This window comes from Chlorocebus sabaeus, chromosome 4 (assembly GCF_047675955.1).
Source record: "Chlorocebus sabaeus isolate Y175 chromosome 4, mChlSab1.0.hap1, whole genome shotgun sequence".
Lineage (NCBI taxonomy): Eukaryota > Metazoa > Chordata > Mammalia > Primates > Cercopithecidae > Chlorocebus > Chlorocebus sabaeus.
In genome coordinates, this window is record NC_132907.1 from 74,711,247 (window position 1) to 74,724,455 (window position 13,209).

Consider the following 13,209-nt stretch of genomic DNA (forward strand, 5'->3'; position numbering starts at 1 on the left):
TTCAATGGCTTATAACAGAGGGCTACCACATCATTGGCACTTAATACATATTATTTCCCTGATTATTATTTTTTCCATTTATGGAGCAGAATATAAGTTGTATATGTGAATGTGAAATTTCACATTAGTTAGTTCCATAAATAAGATCTTATTGAAAGTGTACAGAAATTAACAATTGCTGTGGTTTTATAGTTAGTACACAAAATAGTGAATTTTGTTTTGGTACTCAGCCCAGATGTTTCATATGTGTACCTGCAGAAATGTTTTTCTTTTCAATCCAATGGCTTGAGTGAATACTCGAAACTTTATAAAATTACGAAATGACTAGAATTCAGTGTTATTGGTCATTGGTGGAATTACAGTTCTCCTGTATAGAATGAAATTTAAGTTGTGTCTTGACGACTATTGCTTTTTCACATTTCCTGGGAAATTCTTCTGAGAATTAAGCCCTAAGAGATTCCTTCAGAGAGGTACTCTGAGCCTTTGTAAATCTCCAGCTTATTTTTACTCCAAGATCTTATTCAACATTGAATCTCTTGAGATTTTAACAGAGCTGTGAACCCTGATGAGTCATGCATAACAATTTGTAGTCTCAGAGAGTATTGGCTTGGTATAAAAATGCCTTATTAAATATTTCAAATTGGTTTTTAGAAACTTTCCAGGAAGTCTGCTCTTTCTGTTTCTTATTGATGTGCATCTGTGCAAAATGCGTGCTATTTATAAAGCAGTAGTACCAAAAAATAAATGAAAAGAATGAGAATGACACAGGGCAGTCCCTAAAGAAAATAAGACTTAAGTTTTATTGTAGAAAAGATATCTTGAAAGCATTCTCATATACTTAAATCTTCCTCAGATTTGTGTAAAACATCAACTGAGAGAAACTAATCCACAGCATGGGAACAGCTAACTGTGTGCCATAGGAAATATTTAACATGAAAATATTATATACCAAATAACCAATGAAACTTGAAATACAACATTTTTGTAATTATAGTTTTTAAGGGAAACAGTTTCAAAATATAAGAATGTTTCTAAAGCACTTTTGAAAGATATTTCTTTAATTGAGAAACCAATTATCTAGAGAGAGGAACTGTTGGTTTAATATCTATTCATCAAACCTATATAATAATTCCCAGAGAAAATTAGATTCCTATTTTAATATTCTGGTAGAATAATGGAATTTTAGACATTATATATTTCCATTTTGAAGTCTTGCACTGTAGAGAATTTTTTTTTTCTTTTCTACTATGCAAAAAATTTGGGCACACAGTATGAATAAAGGAATTGAATTATCCAATTAGGAGACTTTTCTCAGACAGAAATGTAAATACTGAGAATCTGTTTCACTTGAACTTTTAATGAGTGATAAAATTCATTAAAATGCCCAATACAATACATTAACTAACTTTAAAAATGTCAACAGGCAGATCATTAGAAGTGTCTGATCAAAAATATCAGATATTCATCTTTATTTACTTTAATCTATTTGTAACAATAACTTTTTATCTCTCTTATAATGGATCTGGTTTCAAATATAATACACAATTTTTTTCTTGACTTATAACTTCATAGTTTTGCCCAGATTAAAAAGCAACTAAAAATTATGATAATAAATGTCAATTTTTCCCACTGAAACTCTAGCACACCATCTTCATTTGCTAGAGTGGCCCTACAAAAGTGCCACAGACAGGGTGACTGACACAACAGAAATGTATTATCTCACAGTCTGGAAGCTAGATGCCTGAGAACAAGGTGTCACCAGTTTGTTCTCTCTGAACAGAGAAAGGACCTGTTTCACAGCTCTCCCATAGTGTCTAGTGGTTCGCTGACCATCTTTGGTGTTTTTGGCTTGTAGCCACATCGCCCTAATATTTACATTCATCTTCACATGATGTTATCCCTGTGTATATGTACCTTTCTCCACATTTTTCATTTTTATAAGGATGCCAGTCAATGTAGATTAGGGCCCGCACTACTCCGGCATGATCTTCTCTTAACTAATTTCATTTAAAAAGTACTATTTCTAAAGAAGATCACATTCTGAGGTATGGGGGATTAGGACTTCAACATATCCATTTTGGAGGATATGATTTACCCCTTAGCATATACCTTGATTAGCTTACTTATTCATTTCCTTTTTATTGATTGATTGATTGATTGATTGTCTTAGTTTATTTGGACTCATATAACAGAAAGCCATAGTCTAGGTGGCTTAAACAACATTTGTTTGTGACAATTCTGAAGGATGGGACGTGCAAGATCAAGGTGCAAGCAGATTCCATGATGATGGCACACTTACTGGTTCACAGAAGGTCATCTTCTTGCTGTGTCATCATATGGCAGAAGGAATGAGGAAGCTCTTTGGGGCCTACTTAATAAAGTCACTAATCTCTTAATAAAGAGGGATCTGCTCTCATGCGGTATTTGCAAAAACCCTGCCCCCAAATACCATCACAATAGAAGTTAGGATTTCAACATAGGAATTTGAGGGGCACATGAACATTTAGCCTATAGCATTAATAAAAGCACACACTTTTTTCTAGTATAAAGAATTACTGAATATACCAAGTCTTACAATTTTTCCATCTAGATTTCAAATAAACAAGAATTTAAGATATGAATATATTTTTCTTTCAGCCCTAAGCTTTCTTTCCAGTCCTACCTAGTAAAAGATCCTTGAACAATAGGGCAAGAGATTTCTTTTCCATCCCTGCTATTTATGTCCACCCCTGTTCTGTTCTCTGATGGGTTGGCATTTAGTTGGGTTCTGCTATTCATAAGTGTGTGTGTTCCCTTCAGTCAGCAATCTGATACTCAAAGTGGTACCCTGATGCCTTCAGGCACCACCAAAGTACAGTACACATAGTACAAGAGGCAATTTGTTGCTCTTTGCTTCACACACAAAGAGAATTGTGTGAGACTTCCTGTGCAGAAATGTATGTAGCTATTAATGACCATTCTTTTGGATCAGGGCAGAGAGTTACTATATATATTTTTTTGTCTGCTCTACTAATTTTCCTTTGTTACTTTAAACAATCACTTAGACAATATCACCATGCTACCCTTCTTCCTTTTTCATCTCCTTTTCTTGTTTTTCCTTATTTAACTTGTCACTGCCTTCATGTATCTCGACTCTCACTTAACAAGGCTAGACTTTTATAGACACCTCAAGCTAAACAGAGCAACTCTCTTTCTTTCATGTGGCAATTCAGCCTATTATAGCAAATGAGGAGTGATCTTGCACTGTTTGTACTTCTCAGCTTTTTGCATGAAATGGTTACCCAGGGACTGCTATTTAGATATTAAAGACTATTTAGGCTTAAATTGCTATTTCAGGGCCAGAGCTAATTTCAAAACCTGAGGAGTGTATAAGCCTAGTTTTTCAATGTCCGTTATTCTACTGTTTTCTGTAGTTTTCCCTTTCCCGAGTCCCAGTAATCCCTGTGTGCCTAGAACTATTAACACTTCTCTTATCAGATCAAAGAAAGATTTTTTTTGTTGTTGTTGGTGGTGGTGGTGGTGAGATGGAGTTTCACTCTCGTTGCCCAGTTCATAGTGCAATGGCATGATCTCGGCTCACTTCAACCTCTGCCTCCCTAGTTCAAGCAATTCACCTGCCTCAGCCTCCCAAGTAGCTGGGATTACAGGCATGCACCACCATGTCCAGCTAATTTTGTATTTTTAGTAGAGATGAGATTTCTCCATGTTGGTCAGGCTGGTCTCAAACCACCAACCTCAGGTGATCTGCCTGCCTTGGCCTCCCAAATTGTTGGGATTACAGGCGTGAGCCACTGTGCCTGACCTTCAAAGAAAAATTTAATTGAAATAATTTTATACCATTTTTAACCATATTTTAAGCTTGCTGCACATTTAAAGCCTAATCTGGGTACCTAACAACAGACTTTATTTTATTTTTTTTCAATGAGGTATCAATGAAAATGTCTTCAAAATCAACTTTTAGCTGTAGATGCCTACCTAGTGGTATTCTCTGAATAAGTTGGAGGGTTAAATATTGGTTATGGATCAAGTGTTGTGCCATCACATAAAAAGTCCCTAATATGCTATGTTAATAACTAATTATACTTTATAGTGGAAGAGATAGTCTGTATGTGACCAGCTCAGGACAGTTTGTGGTGGGAATGGATTTAATCAAGCCAGAAAGGTTAGTGGTATATTGAGAAAACTCACAGGACACACAAACCCAAACTACCTCTCTAATAATGGAGTAGCACAGAGGCAAGAACTCATCTTTGTCTTTAATACTTGTAATTTTGAGACCGTTGTAGATTCACGTGTAATGGTAACATTTTGCAAATCTTTTTTTTTTTTCCCACAATGGTAAGATCATGCAAAACTATAAAGCAATATCATAACCAGGTTATTGAAATAGTACAATCTACTGATTGTCATTAGGTTTCCCTAGATTTACTTGTATACATTTGTGCGTGTGTGTATGTCTGTGTGTACGAGTGAGCTTAGTTCTACAGAATTTTATCAGCTGTGCCTATTTGTATGTCAATTATCATAATTAAAATATTGAACAGCTCCAATATCATAAGGATCCCTTATGCTTCCCTTCTATACCAAACTTCATTGCTCTAGTCTGTCTCCCAAAATCTCCAGAAAATAATAACTTGTTATTCATTTCTAATTTTTTTTCATTTCAGAAATGCTATATAAATGGGATCATAGTATACAACCTTTTGGGATTTACTTAATTTTCATTTAGTTGATTCCCTGAAGATTCATACAAGTTGTTGCATGTATCCATAGTCTATTCATTTTTATTGTTGAGTAATATTTCATACTATGAATGTACCAGTTCGTTTAACAAGTCTCTCATTGAAGGACATCAGGATGGTTTCCAGTGTGGGGCTGTCATGAACAATGCCACTATGAATATTTGTAAGCAGGTTTTTCTGTGAACATCAGTTTTTATTTATTTGTTAAAATGCTAGGACTGGATGCGGTGGCTCACACCTGTAATCCCAGCACTTTGGGAGGGTGAGCCGGGTGAATCACCTAAGGTCAGGAGTTCACAGCCTGGCCAGCATGGTGAAACCCCATCTCTACTACAAATAGAAAAAATTAGCTGGGCATGGTGGCAGGCACCTGTAATCCCACCTTCTCAAGAGGCTGAGACAGGAGAATCACTTGAACCCAGGAGGTGGAGGTTGCAATGAGCCAAGATTGTGCCATTGTACTCCAGCCTGGGCAGCATGAGCAAAACTCTGTCTCAAAAAATAATAATGATAAAATAAAAATAAAAAATAAAAAAATGCCCTATTCAATTTACTGGGTAAATGTGTGTTTGGTTTTATAAGAAATTGCCAAACAATCATATTTCTACCCACAGTATATGAGTGATCCAGTTTCTCAGCATTCTAAACAGCAGTTACTGTCACCATACTATTTTATTGGTCTATAATTTGAAATCTCTTTTAGACATAACACAGCTCTCATCCTCTGAGGATGGATAATTGCAAGTCATATTTCTTCTTAGAGTCTCATTGTTAAAATACTTTTTAGGGGCCAGAATCCTTCATATGTTATACATATTTATGATCTGCTAATAAGAATTGTTAGGTGAACTTGGCATATTAATTCTATTTTCTAGGATCACTTGAAGACACAGAACAAGCTTTACCTAAAGTTGTGTCTGAAGTTCAACATAGAAGTTTCTTTTCTTTTCTTTTCTTTTCTTTTCTTTTCTTTTCTTTCTTTTTTTTTTTTTTTTGATGGAGTTTCACTCTTGTTGAACAGGCTGGAGTGCAATGGCACAATCTCGGTTCACTGCAACTTCCACCTCCCGAGTTCAAGCAATTCTCCTGTCTCAGCTTCCCAACTAGCTGGGATTACAGGCATGTGCCACCAAGCCCAGCTAATTTTTGTATTTTTAATAGAGATAGGGTTTTGCCATGTTTGCCAGGCTGATCTCGAACTCCTGACCTCAGGTGATCCCCCAGCCTCAGCCTCCCAAAGTGCTGGGATTACAGGCGTGAGCCACCACACCCAGGCCTAGAAGTACACATTTTCTAGTTGAACAGACATTAGGTCCTGAATCATTGACATCATTACTAAAATAAAAAACTCTTAATTGTCAGTGCTTCCATATTCAAATACCAAAATGAATACAAAATTCCATACAAGATTATTTGATTGTAAAAATATTTTTACTTGATAGATAACCCAAATTAGTAGGTAGAATTTTTCTAGTGATGTGGAATAAAATATCAAGTATGCACTATTAGATGATTCATCAGGTACATTTTATGAATAGATGTGAATTCTTAGATGAGCATTCTTACCCACTAATTCTGCAATGAAGTTGTATATCCCTTAATATATGGTTGTCATGTTATACTTAGATTAAGTTTTCGTTTAGAAACAATTGAAATATTATATAGGGTATCTAGTTATGCAAATTGGGTTTTAAAAAGTAAGCACAAAGGCATGAGCATACTACATTCAATAATTTTATTACCTCAAAATATAGTATTTTTAATGTTATAAATGAATTTATAATTCATTTTCATTATAAAAAATCCAGTGCAATGTTGACCCTGTGTACGAGACACTAAAGGAAGGAGATTTGAACTTAGTAGACCAGTTGGCTGCACGCAGTGGCTCATGCTTTTAATTCCAGCACTTTGGGAGGTTGAGGGGGGCAGATAACCAGAGATCAGGAGCTCAAGACCAACCTGACCAACATGGCAAAACCCTGTCTCTACTAAAAATACAAAAATTATCTGGGCATGATGGAGGGCGCCTGTAGTCCTAGCTACTCAGGAAGCAGAGGCAGGAGAATCGCTTGAATCTGGGAGACAGAGGTTGCAGTAAGCCGAGATCGTGCCACTGCCCTCCATACTTAATGACAGAGCAAGACTCCATCTCATGTCTCAAAAACAAACAAAAAAACAAACAAAAAAAGGAGACCAGTTATGTGACTCATTAATTATGCAAGTAATAAATAAAAAGAATGTGTAACACAGAAAATGACTTGAATGGAGTGTTGTGATGTCATTGATAATTGAATGTCAACTCACCCACCTTCCCGACTTAATCACAAATCATTCCACCTCCACTTTTCAGAACAGTCATGAAACATGTTATATACAGCTTTATCATGCCTCTGATTTAACTGCACAGTTAGTACCAATTTGATTTATTAGCGCAAGCCGACCAAACCTTGGTTATGTTTTATTGCTTTTTTAATGAAAATCAAAAGAGACCATTCACAATGTTACCAGCACATAAAGAACCATGTTAAAAGGTTTGAGACCAATATTATATTTTAGACTCTCTTTGATTACAGTTGATGGCAGGGAAAGAAAGCAAGTAATATGTTTTATACATACATTTAATTAAATTTATTAGGACACAACCATTACTGATCTCCATAGACATTTCACCATACCCATTTTCTGTGTTCAAATTAATCATATGCTAAATGCCATCACACACTAAAATTTGTTTTCCTGAATGCACAGGTACCTCTGTTCTACAGGTGACAGCTACTGATGCAGATGACCCTACCTATGGAAACAGTGCTCGAGTGGTTTACAGCATTCTCCAGGGACAACCCTACTTCTCCGTTGATCCTAAAACAGGTTAGTGTGTTTACACATAACTTGCATGCAAGCGTTTGCTACAGTAAATTAAAAAGCAATGGTTTTTATTTCTAGATGCTCTTTTCCATCAGATAATGTGATTTTAACACATTTTAAACATATCCTCACTTTTTCTAAAACAATGTAATGAAATAATTGAAAATAAATTAACCGCTTTCCCTATTATGTTGATTATCCATTATTTATACCCATGCAAGAAAATGTTACATATCCTTCAATATTTCTGTAATACTTAAATAAATAATCTCTGTTTAAAACAAATATGGCATATTACAAACGTTGAGTGAGATTTTCAAATATATTATTTGCTCTGCTTATATATTAATTTTAATTCTTTGCTGAAGAGGGTAAATAGTTATTTGAAATGTTCCTGCATATATTTTGCTTGTCACATAAATTGTCAGATATACATACACACCCATATATATATAATTGTATTGCATTGGGGGATTTATATTTCTTGAGTTGGCAATTTTTTCTAATGAGTAAATTATTCATCCCTCAAGTACTGTGTTATGTAAAAAAATAAAATAAAATAATGCCAAATACATAAATATTTTTTCAGGAAAAATATAAATCTGCTCTCCTTTTATTTTTTACTGGCCAGAACATATTATATCAATCATATCATAAGACATTATATCACATCAATTATATCCTGTCATATCAGGCCAAAATGGTAATGAAGGCTGCTTAATAATGTATTACAAGATTTGCTACAGCAGCATAATCCAAAAACCATAAAAAAGCAAATGTCCCCATTGACAATCAATTTTTTGCTAAAAATTGAGTTAAGTAAAACTCATTTTTAATTTAGACAAGTGTTCAGTAACAAATCTCAAGTTTTTCTAAGATTTTGAGGATTTATGAGATGGATGAAGTAGAGAGAGATCTAGGATTTTCCAGCAGCACCCTATGTCCTTCCTGACCGCGAGATGCACTCTGAATCAGATCAACGTGTGCGATCTCCAAGTAAATGGCATAGCCACATAACTAATGCAGAAAGGAGCTATTTTTTTTATCATAAATATCTCTTTATACTTCTATAACTATATAGCATATAACCCATTTTTCAGGGAACCCTGTTCCATAAGTCTACAGATTATAGATTTGTTTACCAATGTGTTATGTGAGGCACATCCAAGTAAAAAGATGTTATGGATAAGCACTTTCTCTCTAGCTAATACCACGAGATTGTTTACCAAAAGTTTTGTCATTATCATGTTTACAAGAGGATTTGATTGGGTCCCTTGCCTTCTTTCTTTTCCTGGAGTGCTCCAACATGGAAATACACTGGCATGAGTAGATCTCAGACATCCTTGCTTAACTCTTTCTTTCTTTTTTGTACCTTAAAAAGAAAACAACGCAGAACATATATAGATATAGATATAGAAATGAAGAATATACACATGAATATATATATATCCTTATATGCATTATAATTATAGAATAGATTGTAATATGTAGTTAAAGTGAAAAATAGAAATTGGAATATAATAAAATAAATAACATAATGCAACTTACAATGAGTATGAGACCTGCAGTTTCTGTTAGTTCCAAGGTATCACTTAATATTTAGGAAAACATGCTTATTAATTAAGTAATCTAAGTGGTGGCACAAAAATGTACATATTTATGATTACACATTATTATTGCATTAGAAGAGCTTAGAATTAGTTGAAAAAGTTTGTCATTCTTTGATGGTGATATTTCACATTTTGTTCTATTTTCCCAATAATGATGTTTGCTTCAAATATAAAATAAGTATAATTCCTACCTTAAAATACTCATCTCCCTAGAGGAAAGAAACAGGGATACTATTTCAACTGTCTTGTTTAGAATTATACTAACACACATGCATGCACATGTCACACAGGCATGCATGCATAAAGACACATGCACACAAATATATGACAGTCCATTAATGATGCCATACAAAGCCAAACATTTATTTATAAATATTGTTAGTTACTTAATAGCATATTGCCATGATATAAACATCCTGTATGATTTTTTTTAATTCTTTTACACTTTTTATGCATACAATTGGCTAACAAACATCAATTTTGTGTGGCCATGTGTCTGAATGTGAATGTTTGCATGTGTTTTGTGAGTAAATACATGTATGTGTATGCTCTTGGATGGATAAATCAGGTCACTGAGAGTGATGTTCTAATAGTGTTTGACTGCTATAGCTTGTGATTTGGGGGAAGCAAATATATCAGTAACAATATGTAAATACAATGTGCATTCATTTATGTACATATATTACAGTTTAAGTGAGTACTTCATTAAACAACAAAAATAAGTTTATCTCAAGTATAAATAGGCTGCTATTCAAATGCTGCTCTACACAATTTTCTTTGCTCTTGCATTTCTTTGTTCCTTTCTTCAGAGCTTTAATGTATTGAATAAAGTGCATGCTTCTGCTTTGATATGTGTTAATATCAGTATTGTACTGACTAATGCATCATGGGAACCTATGATTATCTGTCCTACTAGGTCATTAAGGGGCAAAAGTGTTTTTAAAGATCTTTTAAATATGCAAATATCTTAGAGTTAGACAGTTTTCTGTAGAAAGTGCTAAGTGGGGTATAAAATAAAATGTTCATTAGTCTTCACAAACAACAAATTTGGCAATTTGTACTTTAAAACCCGATTACAATGCTATTAAACATCCTCAGAACTAATGAATTTAGTTGAAATTGTGCAGAAAAAATGACTGGAATAAACAACCAACATGCTGAAAACCAAAGAATCAGTTATGTTGGATGGCATGTTATATAAGAAGTATGGAAATAGTAGTCACTTATAATGGTGTATATTAATAGTATCACTCTAATTCCATTCCCCTAATTAGCATGACTCCATCTCAGCATGTTTCCAGTTATTTTCACTGAAGACCAATCATAATAAAACATAACTTTTGACACCTCAAAACGTAGACTTATGAATGCTTATGAATAAAATCAGTGTTTGGATTGGCTTGTTTCCATGAAAGATAAATTTTATTAAGCATTGTGATCTTCCAGAGACCTTGGCTTCCTATTTTGTAAACCATCTCTGAATAGCTGTATCCAGAACATGAATTGTGTGGCTGTTGAGTTACTATGTGATACAGAATTTAAATTAATAATATCTGATGTTTTTTTTTACACTGAAATCTTATTTATCAGTATGGTGAAACATCTTGTGAAAAAATTTATTGTTTTTAATGACTTTTGTTAAGATAATTATTTTATGATTTGTGCTCAATGTATACCAACAAAGGACGAATGTGCATTAAAAAGTAATGGTTTAACATTAACTACCATTTAAAAGGTGCAGGGGACTACGATGATAAAATATAAAAGACGTGCTATTTCTGGCTAGATTCATTGGTAGAAAACATTTTTTTACAGTTATTAAAGAAAACATTTTACTATCTAAGGAAAGAGCTAAACCTAAGCAATGTATTTTGAGGAAGGCCAGTGAGTGAGAAGGTCATTTTAAGTGATCAGAAAATGAAATTCAAGAGAAATCTAGGCTGATGGTTCTTTATTAGCACCACTCAAATCTCAGTCCTACTTCAGTTGATACAGTGTAAACTGAGTTAAAAATAAATCAGTATTTCAAGGTTTCTGTGCCTCTTCAGAAATCACAAATTTTTTTTAAAATTTATTTATTTATTATTATTATACTTTAAGTTCTAGGGTACATGTGCATAACGTGCAGGTTTGTTACATATGTATACTTGTGCCGTGTTGGTGTGCTGCACCCATCAACTCGTCAGCACCCATCAACTCGTCATTTACATCAGGTATAACTCCCAATGCAATCCCTCCCCCCTCCCCACTCCCCATGATAGGCCCCGGTGTGTGATGTTCCCCTTCCCGAGTCCAAGTGATCTCATTGTTCAGTTCCCACCTTTGAGTGAGAACATGCGGTGTTTGGTTTTCTGTTCTTGTGATAGTTTGCTAAGAATGATGGTTTCCAGCTGCATCCATGTCCCTATAAAGGACACAAACTCATCCTTTTTTATGTCTTCATAGTATTCCATGGTGTGTATGTGCCACATTTTCTTAATCCAGTCTGTCACTGATGGACATTTGGATTGATTCCAAGTCTTTGCTATTATATACCCAAAGGATTATAAATCAGAAATCACAAAATTTTTGACAGGTGATGACTACAAAAACTGAATGATCAAATTCCTACACAAAGAGCTTAGTTCCCATAACATAGGTCAGAGCAAGAGCCAGAAATCTACCAGGTATCATTTCAGGGCCTTAGAAACAGAATGGAAACGTTCCATTTCATTACAGAATGGAAGACCAGTGTGTAGTTTTTAATTGGACATGAAAATCTCGTAATGCTCATCAAATGTCCATTTGATGATTCTCTGATTGCTGTTTCATAATTAACAACTTATGAACTACTTAATATTATTTTTGTTAGTGCTTATAATTTAAGCCATGCCTGTGCCTATTTCATACAAATATATTAAATATTCCTGATGACATTCCTGATGACCAATTCAGGAAGCCTGAAAACCTGAATTAAAACCTGGTGTCAGGAAAAATAGAGGAGTATACTGTTTTACAAATCCTAGTTAAGCCTCCCTTACAATTGTTGATAGTAGTCAATATCAGCTCTTTTGACCATAATTAACATGAAATGTATAAATCATTGATAGTCAATAATGGAGTTCATACATTTGTGTAAATGGTTCTCATAGTGGGTTTTTTTCACATGCCCAGTAAATACTACTAAGTCATTTATTTATTTTCATATTTGTGTGTTTATGTTTTAAACTCACGTATCAGTTTTCATGTAATGTTTACATATCTTAATTAATGTAAGAATATTTACTTAGAAAATATAGCAGCTGAAAACATTTATATTGATACATTCTACATTTAATTTTCAGGTACATAAAGATAGTAAGATCAGACAGGCTATCTTTATTTATATACAAAGAGCATACCACATATTTTTTATCAACACTCCTAATGTATTTCATTATTTTAATTTTTTGTGTTACATGATATTAAAAAGGAGTAGACATTGAACTTCAAATATTTCATCAGTCAGATTCTTTTGCATTAATAATATCTATCTCACAGGCACAGAACACTTAGCATCAAGTAAAATTCCCTACACCTAATAATGACTACCAGTTTCAAAGACACAGTCAGATTATTATTTATTTGACGTGGCATTATTATAAATACAATGAAGAAACTCCTTACTTGACCTTTCTTCCAAAGATTAATATACTATTTAGAGTCACATTATAGTTTAATTAATCTGATATAAATATAGCATAAATTGTAAATATTTTTTTCTGAAATAGTAAGGCTTATTGCAAAAGAAGTTGGGGATGCTTTGTGTTAAAATCCTAGAACACTATTTAGTTGCTTAATAAATTGATCAAATTACTTAAGTTTTTTGCTTCTGTTTCCATGTGTATGAACTTAGAATGATAATGCCTAAATCCCATGGGAAAATGAGGGCACTGCTCTTAGCCCAGTCCTTGGAAAAATATAGGACTCAAGTTATCTTGTCTCCTTCTTTAAGATTGACAAGAGTCGGGGAG

At 33.8% G+C, this 13,209-nt stretch overlaps 1 protein-coding gene across 8 annotated transcripts in view; it reads left to right on the forward strand.

Moving 5' to 3' along the window:
* Positions 1-13,209, forward strand: part of CDH18 (cadherin 18) — a 1,112,094-nt gene that overhangs the window by 860,868 nt on the left and 238,017 nt on the right. For 7 of the 8 annotated variants that reach the window (XM_073014822.1, XM_073014825.1, XM_073014827.1 and 4 more), the window contains one exon: positions 7,491-7,610. In XM_073014822.1, the coding sequence (XP_072870923.1) occupies positions 7,491-7,610 (120 nt within the window). The remainder of the gene's footprint in view (positions 1-7,490; positions 7,611-13,209) is intronic. The other variant, XM_073014824.1, reaches the window with a different exon arrangement.